Genomic DNA, 27,910 nt, shown 5'->3' with positions numbered 1-27,910 from the left:
TCTGTCATGTCTGTGTGCCCCCCCCCCCCAGGCTCACGAATAAGGGGAGGGTCAAATAAGTAGGGGTTAAAGACCTATACGCTATTAGTTATCGAACTGCCCCCTTCTTAATTTCTGAATCCGCCACTTCGAAACGTGACCAACCTACCTAGATGAACAATTCATTCAGTTCTTGATGACGCTGATTTCAATCGATTCTTCAAGTATGTTATATCGTCATTATCAAGTAGTATCAAGTAGTATTTCTAGAAATGAACGCAGATGACCAGACCTAGATTGAAGTGGGTAAACAAAGTAAAGGAGACATTGCCCGTTTAAACATGAATTTCTCGGAGCGCACGTAAACATCCCCGGACCGTCGGAATGTAGACTCCGACATAGTCCGTTTCGTCATCCCGATCGTCTCTCCTCGGGTGACAAAGACAAGGCCGGTCCACTGCGTCCGGAGTGTATTGGAATGTCGTCGCTCGGCTATCAGTTGGTTGGCCTTTGTATGAGATTTTAGACGATTTAAAAACGGTTGAATAAATATCTCACGGATTATAATGCAATAATAAAATGTCATGAGAATTTGAAGGTATTCATGTTGTGTATCGGGCTGTCTCTCAGTGATTGTTCAGGAATATTTTGGATTACTTTATTTGAACGCGAGGAAGGGCTGACAACCATCACACCATGACAAGGTAAGCGCCAGCACCGGTTTTATTGTTGTCTTCCCAGATTACTGCGAACGTAGTCTCGTCTTTCGCGTAGGTAGGATGAATCCTAACAATTCGTTCCAACAATTCAGCCACAGAAATATTCGATCTTGTATTTGAAAGGGTTTTTCCAATGTCGCACCCAGTTGGACGTGAGGCTAATGGTTTGTGGTTGAAAAGGCCAGGGTTCAATATCCACCCAGTTATGAACTTGAGGTACACAACATTTAGTGGATGGTTTAAAATGCGATCCCACCCATGTTGGAGGTTGGGTACGATGTTTTCTTTCGTTGAAAAGGTTTACAGTGCCTCTCGATATTTCATTTGTATATGACGTAGGTTTCAAAAACATTTGAATCTCAGGATGCGAGTGACACAGCCATACCAAAAATGTGTACTATGTCTACTTATCAAAATTATATGATCAGTGTTGACAGAAAGACATACCACATACATAACTAAACAAACATGCGTCTGCGTTCCTCCGTTAATTTCTGTCTGTCATGTCTGTATCACCACACAAAGGCGACTCTTCCATCGTAGTAAACCATGGTCCCAAAGGTGTATGCGCGGAAACCAATTTCTCTAGCTCGAAACATCAATGACCATGCAGACTCGTCTTCTTTCCTCAGTCTCCCAGGAGATTTTGAGCATAACGCGATTCTGAACATCTCCTGTCCCTCCATCGTACCTCGGTTGTCTGCGGGTGTAACAGAGGAAAAACATCAAGGTCCACCCGGGGATTGGACCCGGGACCTCTCGCTTATAAGGCCATCACTCTACCGACTGAGCTTAAGGGAATTTCCCCCCTAGCCTGGGCTAGTAGGAATGATGCCCCCACTACATACTCCCCCTGTTCGGGAAAGTTGTGTCCTCACAACCGGGTTCTTCCGTGATACAAAGGGTTAATTCATTATCAAAAGACACACCAGCATCTAAACAAATTATTAGTACCCTTTTACCACGTTGGGCGCCAAATGTAACAGAGGAAAAACATCAAGGTCCAAACGGGGATTGAACCCGAGACCTCTCGCTTATAAGGCCATCACTCTACCGACTGAGCTACCCTTTTACCTACATACTTTAGTGGTGCCATCATTCCTACTAGCCCAGGAAGGGACGGCCCAGATTATGGAGAGGGTCATAGTGTTCATAGGGGCCATATAAGTGGGCCATTCGTTATCGCGCTTTTTTGAGCATGTCACTTTCGGCTGGGTATCTTGTTAATGGTTTTGGGTCTTCAGGGATGTAATGGCTTGTCATTGATAAAACAAAGCCAGATCTCGAAATGCCTCCATCCCGAATAGCTGAGTTGGTTCTGCGTGTTCGTATCCTCAAAAGCAGCGATGATATTCAGGCATCGCCTCATCACACTATATTACTGCGCAATGAGTAGGTGTGTACAGTGATAGAGCCCGCAGCTTAAGTATATATCTAATGAATTGTTATTGAAAATAGACCTATTAGATTACCATTTGATATTTACACATTTGATACATACAGCATATATATATACTACCACCGATTGACCCATGGAGTTCAAGAAATATGACAATGAAATCTGGGATATCAAATACCAATGATATATAGTTCAAACAAACGTTATGTTAGTTCGATGACTAAACACAGACCTGGTCAGCCCCAACTCTTTAGTGACAGAGATACGGGCATGATAACGCGGACGATATAAAATGCTACCACTTCTGAACCAGGCAGGAATTGTATGATGTGAAGAACGTCAAACGCATTCTGAACCATCAGAGGTACCGTACTCCGGTCCGTTACCTCCCTTCGTTGGTGTTACGGAGTGTGTAACGGAGTCCGGGTCGGCGGAGTCGTTCAAAGGCTTGAGGGTCAAGATGTGTCGAATAGGGAAACAGTGATTTCAAATTTAATCAAGGGCGTTCGTGTCCATTGTCCAGTGATTGAAGGATATCCTTTTGGATACTCATGTACGCTTGCCGTCTACGTTTTCAACACGGACGTGTTATCCTGGCTGTCATATCAGACGTTTCAAGCTGTCTATAATGTGGTAAGAAGACACTTTTCATCATAGATCTAAAACATGCCATAGTGTGGTTAGTCTTGCTCCAGAGTGAACGAATTCTGCAATTCTGCATATAGGTCCGGTCAATCCGATGGTTGTCGCCAACGGAACTTGGAATATCAATTTTATTTAGTTTCCTGGTTCAGGTTGTGTGACGTTTGTGGTGCATGGAATATCACGATATCGATATTGAAACGATCATCTTGGTCGTTTCAACTCATATACGGATACATTTTTCGGGTAGATAGAAGTTCTCAAAAAGTACTTTAAATCACATTTCGGTGTTTAGTTTGAGGTGTTTCAGAATTGAACATTTAACCTCCCTGATACTTCACTGTCATTATTGGTTGTCTCAACTTACATCACTCGGGTGAAGCTGTCGTATCGGCCCAAAACCTCGACGAGGCGCCTGGGAGGTTTTGGCCTACATTTGAGCTCCACTGCACCCTCGCGGTGTTTTGTGCGACAACCAATAATACATCCAGTTCCGTATTCACCGATTCTCTCTTGGAGTATGGTGACGTTTTTTACGAGTGTAATGGTCATATACATGTACATGTAGTTTAACTTTGATAACTACCTTCTAAAATTAATGTAAACAATAATACATCTCGAAATGCACCGAGAAATTAAAAAGACTTCAGTGTTTTGTCGAGCGTTAATATTTATAGACATAAGGTCAAAGGACGAGAGATATGCAATATGAGACGGAGTATGTAATTCCATACATTCTATGTCTGGTGGCTTTGTTATATTACATAGGTTGCATGATTTGGTTTCTATAACAATCGGTGAAACATAATTATTCAAAACGACACATTGAAGTATTTATTAGCTTGTAAACATTCACAGGACTGATAACCAAATGTAGTTGTCGAGGGAATTTCTTCGCCCAACTCACAGGCAGAGATTTGGTGATGATGACACGGCCCGGGTGCGGCACTGCCATTTTCCGAGTCCAGCAATCGGTAGCCGTCGTTGTCAAGTGAAGTCTAACTCGGTTTCGAGCTCCATTAGCAGTTCTGTCGCCAAAGCCCCAATACCTTTATGTACATGGTCAACTTATGTCTTTCATGATATAAAAGCACCAAGCAATTTTGATAAATATTTATCATTCATTTATTGACAGGCATATCCAATTGTCATTGAAACGACGCCACGATATGAGATATGAATGCAATACAACCATGGGGTCAAAGATATATTATGTAACTAAACATGTATAATATATATAATATCTATATATTGTATATAATTATGTATTTGACAGTTGTTAGTGTGCAGGTCTTTCGGAACCTTGCTTCCTGTGCCGCTTTTACATATAATACATGTACAGAGCTACTGCAAACTCGGTCAGGGCATGTTTCGACTGTTAACGGAATGAGCCATCTTGGAAATCGCAACGGCTTCATTTTAACTGGTTTTTTTTACTGAAATGGGCATAAAATCGCGCAAACATACCCAGCCTCCTCCTCAGGGCAGTTCTGTTCTTTTCATCTGTCGGAAAAATAAGGATGTCCATCCCAACAACAACAACGACGATAGCTAGAAGCTGCGCCCCTGTGAAGGAGGTTGCATATACAATTGGCTCTGCCGCCGAACAAAATGAAGGGGTAGAGTAATTGATGTACATCTTACAGATTGATAATAAAAAAATCCCACGCTCTATCATAGGTAAATCTCCGAGTAATTTTCTACCGCCACTACTCAGTGACCAGGTCAGAATCTTGCTGTTAGAGAGTTAATAATTCGATGCGTTACAGTATTCGTGACGCTACATGTTGTTATCTTCGCCTTGGCAAACAACTATAACTTTGTAAACAAGGACCAGCTCAAGGGAATGGATATTTGATATTCTATGACACCGGGGACAAAGCGATAATTAAAGGAGGAAGCGAGGGATGGAGAGACGTAAGGCACAAGTTCATATGATGTCATTCCTCTTTTGATACAACTCACTTGGGGTGTCTCGTGTCAAATAAAGTCGTATGACGCTTTTTGTGGCAATCATCACATCTGCTCTTCTATCAGACAGTTTAAAAACACCATCCTGGGGACCAGGTGTCATTAAAGTACATCGGATCAGCCCGTTGTGTCTCTGCAGGAAACCTTGATGGGACGAGAGTTGACACATACTGCTGCAGTCTGCTGTACAAGTTGTCAACAACATCCGGAAATTGATGGCTGACGTCATGATGTTCTGTTGGATCGCTGGCCAGATCGAAAAGCTGCATGGTCACGTTGAAGCCGAACAGAGTGCGCTTTTGCAGTATCGGTTGCCTTTGGGACCGCTTGCTTGTTTGAATGTGGTTTGTGCGAACAGAACACCAGAAGCACCACCACGGCGCTGGCTGTTGTTTTTTGTGTTGCCACAGCAAGTTCCGGCGGTTCACTCCTTCTGGTGGTGGATACCAACCACCTTGGTTTGGAAAGAAAGCACTAAGTGGGTTTCCAGCAATCAGTTTAAAGTTACCTTTCCTTATTGCCGCTCTGGCGTCAATCTCGTCAATATTGTAAACAATCTCGTCACGTGGGGATGACGTCATTTCCGTAAGGCTTTTCCATTGGCTTTTTCCGTCGATGGGATTCAAATTTGCAACTCCAGCTGCCTCCAAAAATGTCGGCAGCCAATCAACAGCATGCATTAGGCCTTGGTAGTCTACATTCGTACGGGAAAGCATGGCGCCATGGATGAAAGCGGAAGCCCGCGTGCCACCTTCGAAGAAACCATGCTTTGAGCCCCTGAGAGGCCAATTATTTCCACCGGCCTGTACAGGACCGCCATTGTCACTGGTGAAAACTAAAAGCGTATCATCCATCATAGTCTTATTCCGTAGGCCCTCCACGACCATTCCTATCGCAGTGTCCAATGCGGTCACCATCGCCAAATACAACCTTCTGCTCTTGTCCTTGACGTAAGCGTACGGTTTAATGAACTCCTGTGGGACTTGTAAAGGCGCATGGACATTTTGGAAAGGCAAGTACAAAAACAAAGGTATTGCCGGATCGTGGTTCTTGATAATATCCTCCGCTCGTTTGACATGCGAGAAGGCGGAATAAACTCCATTCTGGTCCCTGACGGCAGTCTTGTTGAACCAGAAGTCAAGGCCCGAGCTGGAAAGATGCCCTGACCAGCCAGAGCGATGGTGGGAGAAATGATCATTCTCTCCGCCAAGAAATCCATAAAAGCTATCGAATCCGCGATACGTCGGTGTGTACTCCCATTTACAGTATCCAAGGTGCCACTTTCCCACCATATGAGTCGCGTACCCTAAAGTCTTCAGGCGCTGGGGCAGTGTTTGCAATGGCAACGGCAGACCTGTTGGTTGCATGGATTTCAGGACATAGTGCTGCATCCCCGTGTGGAAAGGATAGTAACCAGTCATGAAGGCACTCCTGGATGGGGAACACACTGGCAGAACATAATAGTTATTTAGCCTGACCCCTTCACGAGCTAATTCGTCTAGTTGAGGTGTCTTTACCTTCGGGTTGCGCCACCCAACGTCATTCCACCCGAGATCGTCTGCTACGATGAAAACAATGTGCGGTCGTTTAGTTGTGGGAGGCAACGCCGACGCTGCTGCGAAAGAAACTAAAAAGGTCAAAGCAAGAAGTACTCCTGAATTCATGGTGGCTGTCCAAGCCATCATTGACTAGATTTTTCGACACTGGCCGGTATAGAAGTTGCGAACTCAGACGATGATGTTAGACGAGTGTGAAGAACCGTTGATCGCCCTGACCTTGAATCGTATACTGTCCACTGCCTTGGAACTAACCACTGACTCCCGTTCGGTTATCCACTAAGGTCCGATCTGTTCAACAAACCGGATGAGAAGAATATTCAGTCCCTAGCTTTAAAAGACTTTGTCGTTATTGAACGGGGTCAACTTCGTAACACTTGTCCTTGAGTCTTTGCCATGTTTTCCTGTTTGAACTAAAGTTCAGTTTCTCTAACGACACAAGCAATCGGGCAGAAGCTTACCTCCCCAACAGCGGTCCTTGGTAAACCTTCTGACCACTGAATGACCCTATATAGACAGCCCAATCCGTACTAAATGTGCAACATACTTTTCCTCGCTCTGACAGAACACAACGTTTACATTATCAATAGATAAACTGAAGGTTCCGGGAACATGATATCTTCTCTAGTCCGAGTTAAATAGATCAATAGTGTAAATGTCATACATTTTCGTCAGGTAATACTTATCAGTGACACCAGTGATTAAAGCAGACGGCCAATAAGAATATCACTGTAAGACTTCTGACCCAGGTTCCTACAACATCTGTATCGGTTAGATGTTTAGCTCATCAAAGCGTGCAGCTGAACAGAGGACCGTACTCAAATGTATTCATTGGTCGCGTGCGCGTGCAATGTCGCGTGCTCCGCTTGCACGCGTCTGGGCATTGTCAAAAAATAGATAAAACTAGGTGATAATTTTCCCCCAGAACATTGCCCGATAACACTTCATCAAGAGGGATGAAGCTAGCCAGCACTCTTCTGTGCTAGCCAGCACTACCCTGGTTACCAACTCACACCTCTTTCATGACAAAACAATGCATCTACTCAGCATGCAATAAAAAACAAATGTCATTGAGTCACCTCCTTGTGGCTCTGAAGCATTGCCAGGGCCACGCGAAGGACCTTAAGGGTACAAAACACTGGTGAATATTGGATACATATCGCGGGATACACATGAGTTCATTGGACCTGGGTTAGTATTCGCCACTGCATGCTGCAAGATTTTATAAATACCATGAAGTTGCTTTTTCGTGGTAGGCCTAGATTCTTATCAATACTACATCATGTTTATTGGCCTACATCTTTACTCGAAATAACCTGGAAAGAGCCTACGCACCATACATAGGTGGGCAACTGTGTCGCCAAATTAGGCATTGACTGAGGTATGCAGAAGCAAGGGAAATCGGTTAGTCATTGTATTGGTGGCCAAGCATCACAACAAACTTTCTCAAACTGTGTATGCTGCTCATGGGGCCAGCCAAACAAGTCGGGGTTTCGTCTTTAGCCAAGAGCCAAGAGCCAACTTTGCAATCGAGAGGGGCCTGTAGCCGAGATTCGGAAGGGTCTTATAACAACATATTTAATTGTATTTGAGATAACCCGCTGGAAGTGCTACAGCTATTCTGTTTGATATGAGTAGCTGGGTATACAGGATCGGTCATCAGTCTCATTTCTTTACGTTCAATGAAACAAGGTATGCAACTACTGAACGAAAGAGGAACTGTCATGCAAGTATATTACACACTTCGCAATGTGGCCTACATACATAATAGTTCTTATTCTACTGACATGTCTCCCCTGATATTGCAAGGAGGGGGGGGGGGATTTTCTCATACATCGCGTCCAATACGCCGGCGAACAATGGTTTCCTGGCCTTGAACCCTTTTGGTTTGCCAGCGCGACCGTATATACCGTAAACCCGGTCTTTAAAGCAGCTATTTTTATCTTCAATTTCAGGGAAGACAATAAAGAGGACACCGTTCAGGATATATTGGAAACAATGGTAGACTTCCTAAAAAAGGTGAGTAACTGTAACCGTAACTATAGTTTGAGATCTATCCGTTCCATCCGCGGACGCATGGGCATTCACTTCATTTTGAAGAAGTTCTATAATTGCTTGTCTAGCCCGAACATCAGAATCCGGTGAACGGAGGGGTGACTGATGACACCCGAGGCCAATACATAGCTGTTGCACTCAGCAACTACATCGTAGACTGTTTTGTTTCGCGGAGCCTTCGTGTGTATATATCACTGGAATGTTCTTCCCGCACCAAAATACCCCCTCCGCCCATAGATCAGCCCCTCGAGGATAATGTTAGCCCTGATGACGACTGTTACTTTGGTAACGTGAAGTGTCACTTCAGCCGATAACACATTTAAGGAAGTGATATTTCTCGCCATATACATCGATGCATTATTCAATCGACAGTACTGTCGTGTTGTTGTTCATCGAATGCCGGCATACACACTTCGGAGGTCCAGCAGGCCAGGGAGGAATGGCAGACTATCACAATAAAGTGGGTGAAGCAATATTTCAGTTGGGGAGTTCAGCTCAGCTCAAAAGAAACTGAAGAACCAAGGACTCGAAGCACAACTCGCATTTTTTTCATTTGCGTGTAGGACATGTAGGATGGAATTCCGCAGGAACTTTGCAAATGCAATCTCGTCTTCCATGAGGATCAAACGATGTAGTCTTTCGCCAGGAAACCACCCGAGAATGCATGTTTCACACAATGAATAACTAAAAAATTGTTCAACTGAAATATCTTTCCTTTGATTACATAAAGCACTTTGTTTATTTAGGTTGTTGGACTGTCTGTGTCCGGTATTGGTGACGATCCTGCAGCAATGTCGAGAAATCTCCCGCAACATCCGCCTTCGCCAGCCCTAGACGATCTTCTACCTCAAGAAATTGAAATACTCAATGACGTGTTCAGGAGACAAGAGGAATTTGAGAGACAGGAAAGAGAGGAAATCAAGTAGGTTATTTCAGTAAAATTGTCAGCTTTTCTCTGGTTTTGTTGGGACAGTACTGATGTTCAACATGTACGACGTCCTACGGTTGGATGGCTGCATTTGACTGGAGCTCCGGCTCCCCACTTTTCGCGAAAATGCCACGAACGCGTGAACGTGTTCTCGAGTTTTAAACCAAGGCTTGGCATGACCTATCAGGGTCCTGCCTATGGCGACTTCTTTTAAGTACCGGTAACTTTTTTCAGGCATTTTTCCGGATCTTTAACCAAAGTCTTATATGGTAGCGCAATTCTTTCATCCCTGGTAATCATTCTCATTTCTAGATACATGAAGGACATGATCAACCACCAGGAGGGCAGGATAGCCAACCAACAACAAAACGTCAGAAGCGTGATGTCTTCAAGTCTCTCTACCGTCTGTCGTCTTTGCTGTAAGACCAAGTTCGCAGAGAAGATCGGGCGACAGTGCCATAGCTGCGGTCATCGCATCTGCAGCAGGTGTGGATTATATGCTCAGGACTTTAAGGTGATGAAAATTGCATGTTCCTTGGGGCAATATCACCTCCTCCATGCCATCTTTCGAATTGATGTTTCTGTTCACTTCGACCACCACAGACTCCCGTACTAATTTTCCGCGGAAAAGAGAGCAACCTAAGAGTGACAGTGTTTTCGACGAAGTTCGTTTACACAACAGTTTTTCATATAATACCCTCCCGCAAAGTGAGCGATCCCCTGCAACTGAACTTGTTGAAATGAATCGCCGGGCCGCCGGTACGGAAAAATTCAAATAAAATATTTAATTTTCTGTTCCAGGTAACACGATGGCGTTGTCGGTTGTGCCAGCTGAAGAGGGATTATTACAGTAAAACTGGGCAGTGGTATCACGGCACTCAGGCACAACCTACTCTCGATACAGATGAGATCTGGTTGGCAGTTCAAAAGTCAAGGTCACGCTCTTCTTCCATTTGCCATGTAAGTTCCAATCGAAACTATCTGCTGAGCCTAAATAGGCCAAGTCAGTGTTTTGATGACGCGATTGTGTATTGTTCTTAGCTTTGGTCGTCCTTCGAAGGGACAAGTTGGCGTGTGATGAAGGTAGCCAGCAGGGAGGTAGAACTCGCCACCACTCCACATGTCGTATCGCACTTTGCCGTCATTAGATAGGTCGACGGTTTCATTCAGTTCTGGGGAAGTGTTTAATGCAGTTTATTGTTTTTTCAATGATCCTGTAAGGACAAATGACTGTCCTCCTTGAAAGCATTTTTGCATGAGAAAACGACATATCTTATGTCCTACTGAGCCCTTTAATGGCTCGAACATCTGGTTGTTCTTCAGGAAACTGCTGAAAAGGCTGTAAAGTATCAAGAAACGAAAAAAAGGCACCATTCTTTACATGACATCTCTATCAATAAGAACATTCGCAATACTAGGCGTGACATCAGCTTCTTCGCACAACCACCCACAAACATACAATGGGCCTCACCCCCGGTGTCCCCAAGAGATCAAAGATCTCCTTCAGCTGTATGGCGGGCCAAGTCGGCGGAGGAAAGCGGAGACGATGCCCGGTTAACATCTAGCAGACAGCATCAAACAACTACAACAATAGACGGATATCGTTTAAACCCCTCTGGTGGTCAGACCCCGAGTTCTTCATGCAGTAGGGGGACAGGTCTTATCTGCTCGTCCGTGGAGAGCGTAGAAGACGCTTCCGACTTGGAATCGCGATCGGAAGGCTCGTACATGTACAACTACGAAACGGAATCTAATTCGTGTTATCGGGACTTTGACATTAGTAGCAGTAGGCAGTCACTCTCTAAAGAGGATATAGACTCGGTTCGAATGATTGTGGCTTCCACTCAGAATCTCACCGAAGGATTGAATCGATATAGTCAAAGACCTACGAGTCACAGCGCCGAAGCTCTAAGCATTCAAATCAACGGCGCACCCCTTGAAAGTTCATCCTCGGGGACAGAGTCGGATCGTTTCAATAGGGAAAACAAGGGACAGCAGCGAAGACTGAGAGGAGATGTCCGTGGCCTGTCACCTATATTCAACCAAGGTCAGACACTTTTCGGTCATTCAACTGATGATGGGTCCATCAGTGATAACTCGAGCAAGTCTCGCGCCCGTCTCCGCCCCATTCCGCCCCTCATGCCCACCACAACTGCATTTAGCGCTGGGCGTGGCACAGTCAGCCCCAAGCTCAGCGGACGTCCGTTGAAGGCAATTGCAAATACGAACATGCTGGCTGCAGAGGGTCAGACGCCGGGGTTTCACAGGCGAGTGTTTTATACGTGTCCCGAGGCGACATATGATAGCAGTGACACTGGGACATCAACACGTAGACAACATAGGATGACGACTGGCAGTCTCTGTATGACAGAGGACTCCAAAACCCCAGAACGAAGACGGACTAAGAGTGCCTCGATTGATCTCAGTGAGGCAGTGACGACTGGTAGGGAGCAAACTGTCACTGATGATCTCAAACGGACTGGTAGCAGACAAACTGAAGGGCCTATTGCACCGGTGCGTAAGGCCTGTCGTAAGAAGTTTAGGGGAAGCCCAATGGAGAGGGAGAACTCCACGTCCAATATCAAAAAGAGACCTAAAGTGAGAGGTAAGTTTAGCCCAGTGTCCTGTCCATGTAACTCTGATGTTCAAGAAACCATTTCTTTTACCATAAAGCGACATGTAATGCTGATACATGTGTCATTTTCTTCCATTTCAAATCTGAAATTCATAACGATAATGAAGTTTTTATGTTGACGTGAAAGTTTATCATTTAATAACTCCGAGAATGACGACTTTTCAAACCTGAACTTCAATTGGTATTTGGAGATTAATTGATGCTTGTGATTCATTACAGGTTGGGCTCCAAGCGACATTGAACACCACGTCGTCATCCACAAAGACATAAGTGATAACAGCTGCCGAAGTAAGGGGTTGAGGGTGAGGGGTTCTGGCCGACGCCCCTCTTTAAAAAAACGCCATTTCCGGTTCCTGATAGCAATTTCGACCTAATCTCAAACGATTGTCAAAATATATATCAATACGTAATATCACCACCATCCCGATTCCAATAAAAAAGCAATTTCTCATTTTTTTACTCTTGCCAATGTATGTATTCGCAAAAACGCTAGCGAAAATGTGTAAATTTAAAGGATTGGTTTTACTTTAGAGATTTTGTTTATTTCTTACCCCCTTGCTGCAGTGAACGGACTAGGTATGCGCGTAGTCGGCGGGAAGCGGAGACCTGATGGTAGACTGGGGGCATTCGTGACGGAGGTGGCACCCAACGGAGCGGCTGTTCTCCAGGGAAGCTTGGCAACAGGGGACGAAATTGTGAGCTGGAATGGGAAGTCTCTCGAAAATACCACATATGAGGAGGCCTTAAATATCATAGCCCTTCCTGGAGATTTTGTGCATCTGTTGGTACGCCATCCAGCTCAGGAAAGAAGGTAACGTAAACGGCCAAGTCAAATTTTCAAGGGCGATGCTTTGGATCACGCAGGAGCTAAACATAACGAGGTCATTTTACCCGGGGAAGATCTGTGGAGACCAGACGAATTATACCACTTAGCAACTAGAACTGGACCTGACTTGACCAACCTAGATCTTTCAAAAACGGATGAAGGAAATTTCGATGCATATAATTATAGTTTTTGGACAGCAGCGACTCAACTTGCTAGAATGCTGCACGTCTGGTGCACATAATATTATCAGGGTGTATTTTTGTACAGCATGTCTATAATTTGTTATTACAGTGAAAAAGCCTCGCTTAGCCCAGAGGATGAAACTGATAGCCTAGATGCAGCTCCTATTAAAGGTCCAGCGAGGAAGAGTAGGTATCCTCTTAAACGATTTTCCTAGTTTCCTTGCCAAGACAAAGGTCCCGCTAAGATTCGTGTTTAGGATCTAAAGATCAGATTATAGTACAGCGGTCCATCATATCTAAGTTCCAATCCTGCTTCCTCAGGCTCCCACAGTATTTGTCGTTAGAGTGGCAGGTTCTTCTATCAAAATCGATCTAAGAACTTGCAGCGAAATTAGTATAACCTATCTTTGAGAGTCATTGAGGTGTTCAACAATTTAATAACTGATTCCTCTCTATCCTTTAGTTTCTGAAACACTCAGCACAGATGAAAGCAGTAGTTTGTCTTCCACCAGTCATTATCTGAATATCCGTCCACCACTAGTCAAGCAGAAACGCCGACGGAAACTGCCAGAGATACCCGTTAGTATAGAGTAGAAAACAATTCTAACCATATTTTTTTCAAATTATGATCTGTAAATCAAGCTAACTGATAGCTTCCTCACTGTGGCGTAGCTATGCCAGAACACCCAAGGAGCTATGTTTAGGTTTCCCAACCGATGTAGAATCGCTGGTTCCAGTGTTTGGTGAAATAATGACCAGTCAAAAGGTGTTGGTGCTGTTTGACTTGGTGCCCGCTCTCTTAAGCAATGGCAAATGGGGCTAGCGCTGTCAGACCATAGGGACTCTAACGGCAAATCTAAACGTACGAATTCTTAGGTGCATTAATGTTTCTGTGCCCTATGTTTCAGGTCGATGGTTTGTCTTCAGCCAAATCGAACGGAAGTGCTGGTCGAATTCTTATGAAGTTGCAGTACAACAGTAATTTGGTTGTGAACCTTAAGAAGGTCGAAGGACTCAAGCTAAGGAAGTCAGAGGAAAAGGGGAAAGAACTTCCCAACCCATATGCAATGGTGTGTTTACTACCAGACAGAATGTAAGTTAAAATCAAAAATGCAATGATGCTGCATCCTCGGTCAAGAGAATCTCAGTAGTTTCAAGAGGACCGTGCAAGGTCGCAGTCTCTGGTTCCAACAACCACGAGGGACGATAAAAGCTTTGAAGTACTAACGTGACAAACGTACTGCCTACGGTCATGACAGTGTTAGTTTAAATGTGCCTTGGTGGGTTCCTTTTCATTGTTTTATTACGTAAACTGTTGTATTTTTTTAAAGGAAATATAAATCTCACCGAACAACGCCGAAGTACAGTGCGAAGGATGCCGAATGGCATAAATCTTACATGTTTAGAAACATATCGGAAAATATGGTAAGATCGTCATAGAAGTCCTTGTTATATAGGGTTGTGGGCAAAAACATCACAAAGCTCGGACTCGAAAAAACTAGTAGCAGTGGATGGAAAATCCTTCCAGAGGATAAAAAGATCTTCATTTGGTCAGATAGGTTTTCGCTCCAGAGCCATATTTTATGAAGTTAAGTCCAGTCCGGTTTCATGGGGGATGGCCGGGTCTATGCCAGCATGGGCAAATAAATGTAATCAATATGAAGGGAGCAAAAATCAGGCGCTTTCCAGATTACCTACGCATATAGAAAATGTGCACAATTGCCTTATGTTTTTCTGATATGCATACCTTCAGCTGACGAATGGCACAGTTGAAGTCACCCTCTGGGACGCCATATCCATTGACGAAAGTGAATTTCTTGGCGAAGTCCTCCTTGACATATGTGACGTTGAGTCATGCGACAAAGCTGTTTGGTATGACATCCAAGACCATGATGAGAACAGTGGACCTCTAGTGAAGCCCGAAACTGTCCACCAGAATTCACCAGCGTTACAAAGGTAGGGACTTGTATTGATATAATTTCTGCAAAGCACGCCTTTCAAATATGTTTTTGTCCACATATCCTCTATTTTGGAACAATAATGGACAGTAACTCCACCAGAAGGCCCACACTTAAACAGTTAAACATACAAAGCTGTCATTATAGCCCTCCAACCCTTCAATTCCATATAATCTGTCAAGAACAAGTTTGGGGGCCATTCCAAAATAGGTCATATCATGATACATCATGCATTTTTCCTCAACAGGCGAGGCTGTTCACTCGAGGAGTCACTTTCAATGAACACGGAGGAGGATTGGAGGCAGCGATCAACGTCCTTTGAGGAGAAATCAAAAATAGGAACTTGCACAATGCCAATGGGCAAGAAGAAAAGGAGACCTTTGCAAAGTTCATATTCAGGTCGGTGTTTGCTTGTTCTTTGTTCAAGTCATATGTCATCATTAAATTAGCTTCACAAATTCCGATTCAGTAGAACTTCGGAAAATCGGTCACATTTTCAGGTTCATACATAAAATATTTCAGCTGAATTTGAATTTTGAATGATGTTGCGTTGTTCCGATGTTACGCATACGCATTGAATATAGATTTCAACAATGCTGCTGTGTAGAGTGATGTCGAAACACAATGTATAGCAAGTTTCATCGCACTAGGATGTATAATTACTGTACTACAGCCTTATCTCTAACTACCGGCAGGACCACTGCGTCGACAGATGGCACTTAAAAGTCTGCCTGATTCTGTGTTATAAACTTTGGTTAGTCCAATTGCTCTCACCCTCCAGCAGAGGTGTTCGGATATTATGAATAATTTCAATCACATTTCGGTACATAAAACAAACAAATACGTTGCTTTCATAAAATACTCATTGTTTATTTCGGAGCTTCATTATCAAAATTATTCATGATATATATACATGTGTTGAACATGTCCGTCCAGGACTCACCTAATGTTTCGAGTCTACTCACAATATATTCCATCATGGCAGGCCAGTACGTTTCATGAAAATCAGGTGCATGTCCATTTCTATCTAAGAGCAGATTCGCACATGATAATTCATAAAATACTCCTGGTATCTGATAATTATCCCAACTAAATTACAGTCGTGATGATTTCATCATCTATTGGAGAGTAAGGTCTGAGATCGCACAAATTGTTCGTTACTGAGTTACTGACGTTCCAAAACATCTATCCTGCCCAACTCTGCTTTTATTTCCCCATACTCATCATCATCATCTCAGCTCCATTCCTGAAAAGAAAACGCAGAAGAAATCAGTCATCTTATATACAAGATAAAATAGGACACCATTCATGATTTAAGGAACTGATACCGAAACGGAGGTATTAGTTTTCTCACCTAACACTGCAAAGATGGACCTGAATTAAATGTAGGACAAAAACCGATTCACCTTGCCAAGGTAGCTCTGCTTACCAACACCAACAGTGATACATCACTGTTGCGCTAACCGGAAGAAGGTGCAATACATTTTACATTGAAAACGAAACTACATTGGAACCAAGTTCTTTTGTAAATCTAACATCGCATGACAATTTAATGGCCTTGGGAAAAGGGGGAGAGTAGATGTCACTATCACGCATGCAAGAAACAAGTCAGCCCAGGACGATCTGGTAGATTACCAAAGTCGGATATTTACGACTCAGTGGAGCACACAAAAAACATGGAAAAACAAAACTTGTCCAGTTCAATAGTCACATATGTTGTATGTCCAGGACTTCGAGAGCAGACGTTTTTTTATGAGCCCATCGATCTCGACAATGGTAAGCCTAAGGCATAGCCTCATGGTGTGATATTATCTGGGCATCATTGTGCTATCAGTAACAGCTGTCAATGACTTGAGAAGATCATACAGTTCCAAACAGATGATGGGCGGTTAAGCTATAAAGTAGCGCGAGACACTAGACTGAGCGTTTATCAAGTTGTGTTCCACTCTAACACCTCTTCAACACTGAGACCCAAGATATATATCAATCCGCATAGCAGGTATTGGTGCGGACTAGCCAGCTACAATGAAACACTGGTCACCATAGTGGCCGAGTTCTTGAACACCACTATAAATTGCATTTTTCAAAGGTACCTTAATTCTGAACAGGGCATAAAGAAGACATGAGCCAGCGCTAATGGCCAACAGATAAGTCCTCGGCCTATAGATCGGCTGAGCAGTCTAGCACTGGGCATACCATTCTATCACTTCTAGTGCTTGGTACTTTTCCTCATAGTACAAGAAGCCCGAGATGTTGCAATGACCATTACTGCGACAACCGTCGCGTAAGATGTGCAAAGAATTCTTTACCGCTGACATTAAAACAAATGTTTACTATTTGACAATACTACTGGATTCTTTGGTCATGGGCATTACCACTGACCAGCATTCTACTCTACTAGGAAATGCCATGCCTTAACTGAAATGAAAACAGGCAATATTATACCATCAAGTAAATGCAAAAATTGCAAACCTAAGGCAGAAAACCAGCTAGTTAAGCCAATTTTTTTTCAAAAATATATCAAGCATTACATTTTTTTAGACACAAACACCCCGTGCCATTTATTCTTATAATGGATTTTCTTAAACATTACCATCTACCATTGTTTTTGTGAGCCCAATCACTGAAGTCCTCGCACAAATTATTCGATGCATTATGAATAAGACAAGGATGTTTAATCAGAATTCATGAGATTTTGCAAATAGCCGGCTGCAATGGTCATAAGAAGGTTTTGTGTATTCAGCATTCAATAAACTCTGAACGATATGTATATTCAGACACCAGTTCATGTTGGGCCTGGAAGAGATAATATATCGGGTCGGTGGCAAGGCGACCAATGACAAGACAGCCAGTCTCAGACATTCAATGAATTCTGAACAGGCCATAACGGTGGCCAACAGGTTGCACTCATCACATATGGCAGACACACGCAATCATGGCCACCGCCTCAAAGCTCCTCTCACGTTCTCCGAGAATTATTCGGCGGAGTCTTAACCTTACAGATGAGGATGATGAAGACCAGGAGCAACTTATTGATACGGATGATGTGGTTAAACCAACGCCTGATACACTGTCACCTGATTATGTAGCAGGCAGTGACATTAAAGGTAGGGAACCATTCAGTTGCAAGTGGTATTGATTGGTGGCTTCGTATCTTTTGTTAGGATTTGCTTGGTGTGATGGGATTTATCTGTATTTGTATAGTGGCTGTATAATGTTATTCTACAACAGGCTTGTTGAGGTCAGGCCGGTCTTTCTAAGTGTAGATAACATTCTATCAAAATGATAGTAATATTAGAAGAATATTGTCGTCGTGCATTAGAGGTGATGCGGACACTCCTTGTCTCAGGTTTCACTCTTCAACTTTTTTAAAGCCGAGTGTTTTTCCATCCGTCTTAGTTTTGATAGCTTGGTGTGACCATTACATGTATGTCTTTTAGCTCAATATGATGCTTTCCTAAATAATCATAGCGCATTTTCAACTGTATCTGTATCAGAGGTGACATTCAGATACAAACATCAAATCATCCTTGAAATTCAGCAGTTCATCATCATGTTCATTAGAACACACGATCAGTTTGGTTGCACGTATTGGCGGAGATGGTCTTGTTTCATTATTTGCTTGGTGTGACGATTAGAAATGCTTTTCTAACGTTTGCGCTAATATCATGCTTACATTTCAACAGTTTGCTTTAGAAGATATATTTTATCCTGGTCCCGATTCTTTTACGAAATCCTTTTTGTAGCCGCTTCTTTTTCTTGAAGTGACAATTTAAGGCACTACTTTCTTTCTCCTGGCAGTAAATAATACGTGATACAATCTTCTTCTTATCTACCCATTGAAAGTTTTCTCTAGGGTACGTTTCTACAGCCACCTAGCCATACATTTTCAGTCAGGTTTTATACCCAGTGCCAAGCTAGCCATTAGCAACAACCCAGGGTCACCAGATGGGATCAGAAGTCAATTAATTCGTTGACAGTTCGATTTAATCCCAAATTAAATGGTGAAGCATGGGAATACAAGTGAAATGTGAAAGTAACGTGGTTGGAATAAGCATTTTCAAATTATGCTTTCACACGTCTCTTTGACGAAAATTGTGCATTTCATCAGATATAAAAATAATATTCAGCACTTTATAAACCATTTGATTGTAGAATATTGCGTTTAAGCGGACTGAGCAGTTATCAGCCAATTTGACCTCAGCATTGGCAACAGTAAACACTACATACCCACTGTATCTTAGCCTTCGTAGGGTAAACACCAACATTATTCCACTTAGCAGATAATCCATGACAGACAACAGCGTCTATTCAAGCTCCCAAGCTATTTTTATATTGTGATGATTGTTTAACAATGCAAAATGTGAATATGATATTGTGTTTATGGTCAATATATGGGAAAGCATATGCGAAATTAACACCAAACATCTGCCACGGGCTAAAGGAATTTCAAATTCATGTTACCAGATATTTGTTTACAATTGCATACAAGGAAAAGTACTTGATAATTGATGATCTCATATGAATATGCGACACCGTGTCTAGTATATTATTTTGGTTATACACGGCTGGAGGCTTTCGGTGAGAAGTGCAACATGTATCCCTTAGAATTAATATTACTTATTTATGTTTGCCAACCTCTTACTCATGAGGGAAAACTAGTTGAACATACTTGCTATAGAATGGTTAGTTGGTCATTTGGGATATGTCACGCCTGGCGTAGTCTTGAATGTTATGAAATAGTTATACGAGACACACATTTAAAGGATTTCAGTTGAACAGTTTTTTCACCATTATTGAAGTTTAAAATAAAATTGTCGCACGGAATTCACTTTTTGAAACTTGTCCTGTAGTTAAAAGGTACACGGTTGGAGAACAGTCAGAGAATCAGCATATTTTCTCCGGAGAAAAGATCGATTGCGTTGTCTTTGCCATAAAAACAGTCAATTACTTGCTTCCACCACAGTGAATTGCCTCAGATTGCGTCTATCGGTGTCGAGATGAAACACCGCATGATTTGAATCCCTATAGACTTCATCATCAACACTAATGATGCCAACTTTTTTATAAGACGAAAAGGGGATGTGGTGAATAATAATAGCCGACTCCAGCATGCAGCGAGACGAAAAAAAAAATGCATTCAATAATAATGAAATTATCCATTTTGGCACGACATGGTAAAAAGGGAACTATCTATGTAATCGTACCGTCCTCACATCTATACCCACACACAAGTGGTATACGTTCATACCAGTACTAGAACAATCTGATACCAACAGCTTTCAGATTGCCAATTTATGAAAACTGTGTCTGCTTCAGTCAACTCTGTATCATATCTACAATGCTTCTCATACTATCCCTTATTCCACATCATGGTTTAAAGAATAGATCTCCAGGAATTGCACCTCTGACAGTAGTCCAACTAATCCTCCAGTCTCCCAACTATTTCTGAACATACCGTATCAACTTCCAACATCGCCCCTCACTCTTAAGATTGCCAGTGGCGTGACAGTGTGATTGTATAAGTAGCTTTCCTGCTTCTGTCATGAATTAGGACCGCTATACCGAGACGAATTTGTGTATAGCATTTTGCCAGTGGGGTGAACGTGTAAGAATCCATACACGGCAGCAAGACTAGCATTATCCTTTTGTTTTTGCAGAATTAATAGAACATGCGTCGATATCCAAATAAAGTAACAATGAAGTTATCTCAGGCACCCACAGCAGAATTTTTTTTAAAGCGATCTAATTTTTAGAGTTTATTTTTGCGAGTTTTAATACTAGTGATTTTTTGTTACTAGATATCTACGTAGCGATATATAAAGAATTGGAGTAATGATATAAATTTATTTGATGGATCAATAAGATCTATTTCTCCAATAACTCATAAGACACACAGAGAAAATCATGTCAAACGTAGAAAATCACCATTTAAAGCCGCGTGCTCCATTTCATTAATGATTAATTAACCGATGGAGGCATTAGCGTTTTGCTTTAAACCATGATAAAGAGTTAAGAGTGAAATACGTGTACATCCTGCCAGATGTCTGAAACAACATGGCAGTAACAGTAAGTACATTTGCACAAGTAATCTAAGATTTGAATTCTCGATTACGGTTTTGATGTTTATTTGTTATTGCAGACCTGTATAATGCATTTTGCGTATTTTTTGCTGCGAAAAAGTCCAAAGAGAATTGGTTGTCAATGGTAGCCAATGCAGGCCTTTCACCGAATAATCTTATATCCAGTAAGACAATTATTGGAGCATTACCCTATCATTTCAGTCAATCATGTCTATATATTTAGCACTTCACGCTGCAAATTTCCCGAATGAATTAATCTAGCCAGTTTCCTATGACAAATCAAGTAGACTCAACAACATCACGAGAAGCCCTTCAAAATCACACCATGAGGAAGATCAAGTATGCTGAATGAATGAACCCAACTGTAGGATACTTGACAGTCTGCCTTTTACAAATTTATCAGATACAAATTTTTTACCATATTCATTGCTTTGTCATGGTGTGTGAGAAATCACATTTTCTGTTTTCATTGCCCTAATTTGTTATGTTGTATGAGAAATCGTACTGTTTATTTTCAAAGCTTTGTTGTGTGTGATAATCAAATCCATCAATTTGTCACGTTGCGCGAGATATCACTGTTTCCATTTTCAATGCTTTGTCACATTGTGTGAAAAATCACATATTCTATTTTCACCATAAAAACTTTAGTCACCGCACAGGCCAGACAGCTTACATCACCAGTCAGTACAGTTCGCTGTCAACAAGAGAAAATCACAGGTGGTACACTTGGGTGGTACAGTGATAACTGTTGGATTGTTAACTATGAGAGAGCGCTATTACATACACATCCTGAATAATCGACGGGCTTATATCAAGGCCTATGCAAATTTATTCGCATGATATCGCTTCTGGACATATTAGACGATCAATACATTCATTAACCCTCGAATAGTTGTTGGTCAATGAGAGTGGGTGCTGGCAAGAATTCAGAGAAAACAGGAAATCGTTAAAGGGGGACTATAGGCAGGAGCAGGGAGTTTGAATTGGCCATCTTCAGGTGACTAATATGCCCAGTAATGGCACTGGGTAATGTTCGATTCATTTCTTAATGTATTCTTTATAACAAGTATAGTTTTGACGTGGTGTGAAATGTGAGATCCCTTATTGGCGACTTCGTGTAACTTTACCTTGCCTGCCTAGCTGCTGCCAATATAGTCCCTTTAATACGCTATGAATATTTGATATGTTTAATGCCATGTGCAATGGAATATTGGAACGCTTGGACTGTCCCAGGTGCGTGCATCTTCCATGAACTCCGACACAGCGATATTTAATCAATACTTCTTAATGAATATTTAAAGGCCATCTTTTATTAGCAGCATCATAGTCGATTCATATCGAGCTATAATTAAACCACTGTAAACTTGTTTCAGCAATCCAATAATAAACTTGATATATAGCAAAAAAACAGAGATCGACGCTGAGAGAACCAAGATCATTGTCAACAAATGAAAAAGTCCATTGTCGTACTGCATCAATCTTTGATTCATGAGGATTGATAAACTTTATAGATCAGGCATACTGCCGACATATGGTCAACATTTCTTTAATTTCTCTTTTAGAAGAGAAGTCTTCTTTCCGGTCACGTATGAAGAGAAAGGTGTCCCATGCCATCGAAAAACTCCAAGGCTCTCCCAATCTTAACGATAGCAAACGAGCAAGTAGTATAGGTAGGTAGAAAATTATCAAAAGGGCCATATAAAAACTTTATCACTTAAAGGTTGGGAAGGGCGTTTATAGAATCACAGTGATTGAGCGTGTTCCTTTCTAATCCTAATGCCGATGTCTACAAAGAATAACCTGAAAACCCAGAGGTAAAACTTGCAGAGTTTTATGTCATGGTTTATCGTCTTTTTTTATCGTACTGACCGACGTACATGATGACCTACTTTAACGTTAAAAACCTTCCCAAACACCCAATTTGACCTATAGCTGTTAAATGTAAGGCCAGATCAAGGGCACCATGTAACACTAATCATTTTAAAATGGTCCCTCGGATTGTTCCATTATAACTTTAACTTTTCTACCATAACTCCTACAACACAGAAAGATCCCAGGCCAGGAAAAAGCGGGCCAAGGAATAACATAACGTTGTCCGATTCATATTCCATAATATTTTAACAAAACTATACAACATATCTGTTTCATATTTGTTCAAGATTCCAATGACAAAACCCAAGGAATTGGTGAAGGAGACTCTGTAAGCGCCCACTCCAAGAGCATACAGAGCGTGTCAAGTCAAGACTCAGCCAACTCGGGCAGTCCCGCACTTTGGAAAAAAACTTCAAGCCGACCTAACTTATGTCAGTACAGTCAATGAACGAATTTACATTTACACTAAAACTCAGCGCAGGTCTTAGCTTAAGATCCTGGTTCCGCAGGACCTCGCTTTATCCAGAGAGGGACCAGCATTCTCACATACTCCCCAACGATACCCATTATCTTTGAATAGTGCGGACATGCCCAGGCTGAGTTATACACCGCCTTTCCATCTACAGCTCGTACTGCAGAGAAAAAGGCTATTTGAAAAATAATACCTCAAAAGCTTTCATCTTACCATGGAGACGCTACAGGCAAAAGCTTATTTATGATACAGGATGATCTGATTCTCATTTTCTTTTTCTTTTCTCTTCATCCAGACAGCATAGATCTAATGGCACCACCTTCTGCCTTAAGCCAAGCCAACAGTGTCGAAGCCTTAGACAACATAGGGAGTGACACGGAAGACACTGGGTAAGTTATGCACAAAACCTGAAGAACAATCGCAAAGGAATGTTTGCATTAAGTAAGGATGAAGCATTATTTTTCACTTTTTATACGCCCGCTCCGGAGCGTATTATGGTATGGCGCTCGGTGTCCGTCTGTCCGCCTGTCCGTTAACTTTTCATTGTCCGCGCGATTACTGAAATTCTACATCATGTATAGTCACTAACCTGGTTTGCAGGGCACTAGTATAGGCCCCAAGAAGCCTATTGATTTGGAGGTCAAAAGGTCAAAGGTCAAGGTCACGAAGACCTGTTTCCATTTTTCGCCTACCTTTCATTGTCCGCGCGCTTACTGAAATTCTGTATCATGTAAAGTCACCAAACCTGGTTTGCAGGGCACTAGTATAGGCCCCAAGAAGCCTATTGATTTGGAGGTCAAAAGGTCAAAGGTCAAGGTCACGAAGACCTGTTTCCATTTTTCGCTTACCTTTCATTGTCCGCGCGATTACTGAAATTCTATATCATGTATAGTCACCAAACCTGGTTTGCAGGGCACTAGTATAGGCCCCAAGAAGCCTATTGATTTGGAGGTCAAAAGGTCAAAGGTCAAGGTCACGAAGACCTGTTTCCATTTTTCGCCTACCTTTCATTGTCCGCGCGATTACTGAAATTCTGTATCATGTACAGTCACCAAACCTGGTTTGCAGGGCACTAGTATGGGCCCGAAGAAGCCTATTGATTTGGAGGTCAAAAGGTCAAAGGCCAAGGTCACGAAGACATGTTTCCATTTTCCGCTTACCTGCTACTTCACACACTTTTCAACCTGACCAACCACCCTTTACTCTTATGGCGGGCGTATAATGTGCTCGCTCTGCGTAGCTCTTGTTAATTTCTACTCTGTGCAGAATGTTTTCTCCGTAGAATGTTCTATTTTGCATCGAAAAGATTGGTGGGAATTTTAAGAGGAGAGGCGGGCTCCTTATGGAAATAGATGAAGTCTCTGGTTTGGCCAAAGCACATGAACTTGTTTTTTCCTTACGGTTTGTTGCATTTTGCAGCTGTATTGATTGTGAACGGCCTGCCCCTGAAGGAGACGATGTATCAACCCAGCTTGGACCAGGACAAGTTGGACCAAAACATTCATCAACAGGTAATCATTCAGTTAAAGTCATTCTAGGTCACATACTAGCAAGAATTAATAAAGACTAGTCTGTCAGTCGTGGACACCTCTGCGTCCAGCGTTAAGCCCGCAGCACACTTAGCCGCCAACTTCGGCGTCCACAGGCGTTTTTTGCCGCAAGAGTCCTGAACGCCTGAAAAATCCCTAGTCTGCTACGAACGGCGTTGGCGAACGCGACCTGACGCCACTTGCCGCAACTAAACGCCAAATATCTAACATGATTGATTTTTGACGCGTGTCGCCGCGTTTGAACGCAAGAAGAAGCCAGGTGTGCTACGTATTGCCGCCTGAATTGGCGTCGGCGGCGAGGCTATGGCCAATCAGCTTGCGTCTTGATGTCACATGATTTCAAAATGGCAGCCTAAAGTGGCGGAAAAGACGCTACTGGACGCCAATTCTGGGCAGGTGTGCTCTGACCGAGATCCACTGGCCGCGAACTTTGGCGTCGAGAGGCGTCTGCCGAACGCTTCTTGTCGCCAAAGTTGGCGGCTAGTGTGCTGCAGGCTTAAGGCATACAGCATTGTTTCAACATAACATCACTTCCACACACGAAACATAAGCTTCCATATAATTTGGTACCATGACAACACAGAGTTGATTAACCAGATAGGTTGACAAGATTAGACTCAAGAGCCTCAATGACAAAAAAAGATGAATAATTCAGATGCGTCAGTGATTTGATTCAATAAGAATAGGAAGATTGCCAGGAATATGTTCAACAATTTTATAGATCATACCTTTCCATATTCAACAAGGCAATGCAGTTTGATATAAATCCATTTCTATTTTTAGAATGCACAGTCCTTGGCGATATCAAATTAGGCGTCATTATGACTAAAGGCAACCTCGAGGTTCATATCATGTCGGCTAAAGGTTTGTCGACAGGCTCAAATGGACAGGCACCAGGTAAGTTCTACAAGCCTAAAATTACAAGGAAGTAATTTGTCAGCCGTGATTGACCATTTTTTGTCATTGTTAAAAACAGAAAATTTGTCCAAAAGCCTCTGCATAGGACTGTTAAGAGGTTGATTTGATTTTTTTGACAGAATAAATTTTAGAGTAGGCTCTATGTTTTGTTATTGAACAGAAAACAAATCAAGAAGAATTTGGAAATGTGTTTTTCATACATATAGCACAAAGGAAAATATTATTTTCTAGATACTTATGTGAAGACATACCTCACCGACGGCCAAAAGAAAACGCAGAAGAAAAAGACGAACATCGTGAAATGTAATTTTGATCCAATGTATCGACAGAAGATCAAATATTCTGCTTGTGATGTTTATCAAAGACATATACAGGTATTTATTACTATCAATAGCAGCACCGGAATGTTGGTATATGTCAGTTATATCATATAACAACTTTTCCACTTGTTATCTTACTTCGGCTGTATTGAAAGCCGTCTTGATCGATGACATCTAACTTGCGTGGCAGCGATCCAAATAGTACTTGACATTATGAAGTATTAACCTTACATGTACATCAAAACAGAAGCATCTTTGCAGACTATTTCATGCTTGGATTGCTAAGGAAAACTGACGATAGGAGCAGTGTCAGCAAAGCCGATGGGAATAATCTATAGCACGCTTTCATTTGCAATTACAGGAGTCGACGCCAGGAGTTAACGGAATCAAGGGAACGCCAACTGTCTGTAAAATTATATTTGAAATGCCTATTTTTGATAATTCACACATACGTTTCTTTACAGGCATCAATTTGGGAAAAGTCACCAGGATTCGACAAGAATCAGTGTCTTGGGGAAGTTGTAATAAGCCTTGACAAACTGGATCTATCCAAACTGACATCAAGCTGGTACAAACTATACAAACAGTCAGCAACGGAGCAAGGGTCTTCTGATTCTCTGTTTTACTGAAGGAAACCATGGAATTTCTGGATCTCAACATGGTGAACATTGCTAGCCTGATAAGGTTTTGAAAGGCCTTTCATTAGTGCACGATCTGCAAACGACAGGTTAATCACAAACTTCAGAATCTGATCACCTGCATGTTATCTCTCAGTGCAGGAAACTGCAAAAGCCAAAGACATTTTTATAATGACAAATGCAGGTCATCTGGACTGTGGAATGTCTAGAATATTTGACCTGACAATCTTGTGTGACTCACACCTGCTGCAGATCAGGTCTTATTCAAACATTTTCATCTACCTCCCAAGTCGGAGATCTGGGAATTCTTGTTCCCTTAGTTGTATAGGTACACAAGGAGCCCTCAATAAAACTTCGCCAGTGCTATGTTTCAAGAGGGGGCAGGGATAACACCTAGATTATTATGCTCACCTTATTCTAGTCTTCCCAACTAACGCAAGTCTTCATCCGAGATTGAAGTATCGATCAGATGCCCAGATTTTTCAAAAAATGGGATAGTTGTTCAAGCAACGCGTTCAGAGAAATCTAGTCATTCACATTTTCATAGGAAAATTATTTGGTGTTTTTTCGACACACAAGCTATATCCTCATTGTACTACACTTGAATTGTATAGAACGGCAGAGGAAACCAACTAAAATAGTCATGTAAAACTGACAGGATTTCTAAAAGTCTCAAAGTGACTTACCGATTTTTAAATCGAGAAATGCTTGTAAAATAGTATCAACGACACATAGGTTTGCACTCCTGTAAACACAAGGGAGTCGTCCATACGACCACAGTGAACATGAGCCCAGGGTTTTTTTTATAGTGGAACAATTTATTTTCTAGACAGCTGGCAGATGCCTGTAATTGATAGTCTTCTGGCAACAACTACAAGTAGCAGTTGCCTATAACATGTTTAATCGATAGTCTTCTTTTGCTGTTTTGAAAGTTCTAAATGAATGTTACTTTTTCATGAATGTTCTAAATATTCAAGACTCGTTTTTGAGTTTCTGTGTAGTACTGGATTTAGAAAATCTAAAACTGCTGAATCAACAAATCTAGATGCTAAAAATGATTGTAAATGTAGCGAAATGGTAAGTTTAATTAGGGTTACAGGACAATATTAGATAACACAACAATGTAATTGACAACGTGCACTCTTTATATTAGTTGAACAGAAGAGGTTGTAATTTTTTCAGGCATATTTTACAGCTGCGAATATTT

The 27,910-nt window shown here is 42.0% G+C and overlaps 1 protein-coding gene across 5 annotated transcripts; it reads left to right on the top strand.

Moving 5' to 3' along the window:
- Positions 1 to 363: 363 nt before the first annotated feature.
- LOC135486629 (regulating synaptic membrane exocytosis protein 1-like) lies at positions 364 to 27,527 on the top strand. Of its 5 annotated transcripts, none has more exons than XM_064769571.1 (22): positions 364 to 683; positions 8,222 to 8,285; positions 9,068 to 9,243; positions 9,562 to 9,763; positions 10,051 to 10,209; positions 10,573 to 11,854; positions 12,104 to 12,172; positions 12,449 to 12,695; positions 13,002 to 13,078; positions 13,356 to 13,471; positions 13,801 to 13,985; positions 14,224 to 14,317; positions 14,646 to 14,848; positions 15,098 to 15,249; positions 17,853 to 17,957; positions 22,496 to 22,603; positions 23,093 to 23,236; positions 23,573 to 23,666; positions 24,697 to 24,788; positions 25,611 to 25,724; positions 25,977 to 26,119; positions 26,530 to 27,527. In XM_064769571.1, exons 1-22 carry the CDS (start codon positions 676 to 678, stop codon positions 26,692 to 26,694), a joined length of 3,999 nt encoding a protein of 1,332 aa, XP_064625641.1. In that variant the 5' UTR covers positions 364 to 675; the 3' UTR covers positions 26,695 to 27,527. The 5 variants fall into 5 exon arrangements, with proteins under 5 accessions (XP_064625641.1, XP_064625643.1, XP_064625645.1 ...); XM_064769572.1 differs by lacking the exon at positions 364 to 683 and adding an exon at positions 2,514 to 2,730; XM_064769573.1 differs by lacking the exon at positions 17,853 to 17,957.
- The last annotated feature ends 383 nt before the right edge of the window (positions 27,528 to 27,910 follow it).

The sequence above is a fragment of the Lineus longissimus genome, chromosome 4 (genome assembly GCF_910592395.1).
Source record: "Lineus longissimus chromosome 4, tnLinLong1.2, whole genome shotgun sequence".
Lineage (NCBI taxonomy): Eukaryota > Metazoa > Nemertea > Pilidiophora > Heteronemertea > Lineidae > Lineus > Lineus longissimus.
The sequence above is the reverse complement of the archived record's forward strand: the minus strand, read 5'-3'. Positions and strand labels throughout refer to the sequence as shown.

Bases quoted from the DNA above. Each gene is read 5' to 3' on its own strand.
- LOC135486629 (XM_064769571.1), top strand. The intron at 9,244-9,561 runs GTAGGTTATTTC...TCTCATTTCTAG, and splicing joins CAGGAAAGAGAGGAAATCAA to ATACATGAAGGACATGATCA. The intron at 9,764-10,050 runs GTGATGAAAATT...TTTCTGTTCCAG, and splicing joins TATATGCTCAGGACTTTAAG to GTAACACGATGGCGTTGTCG.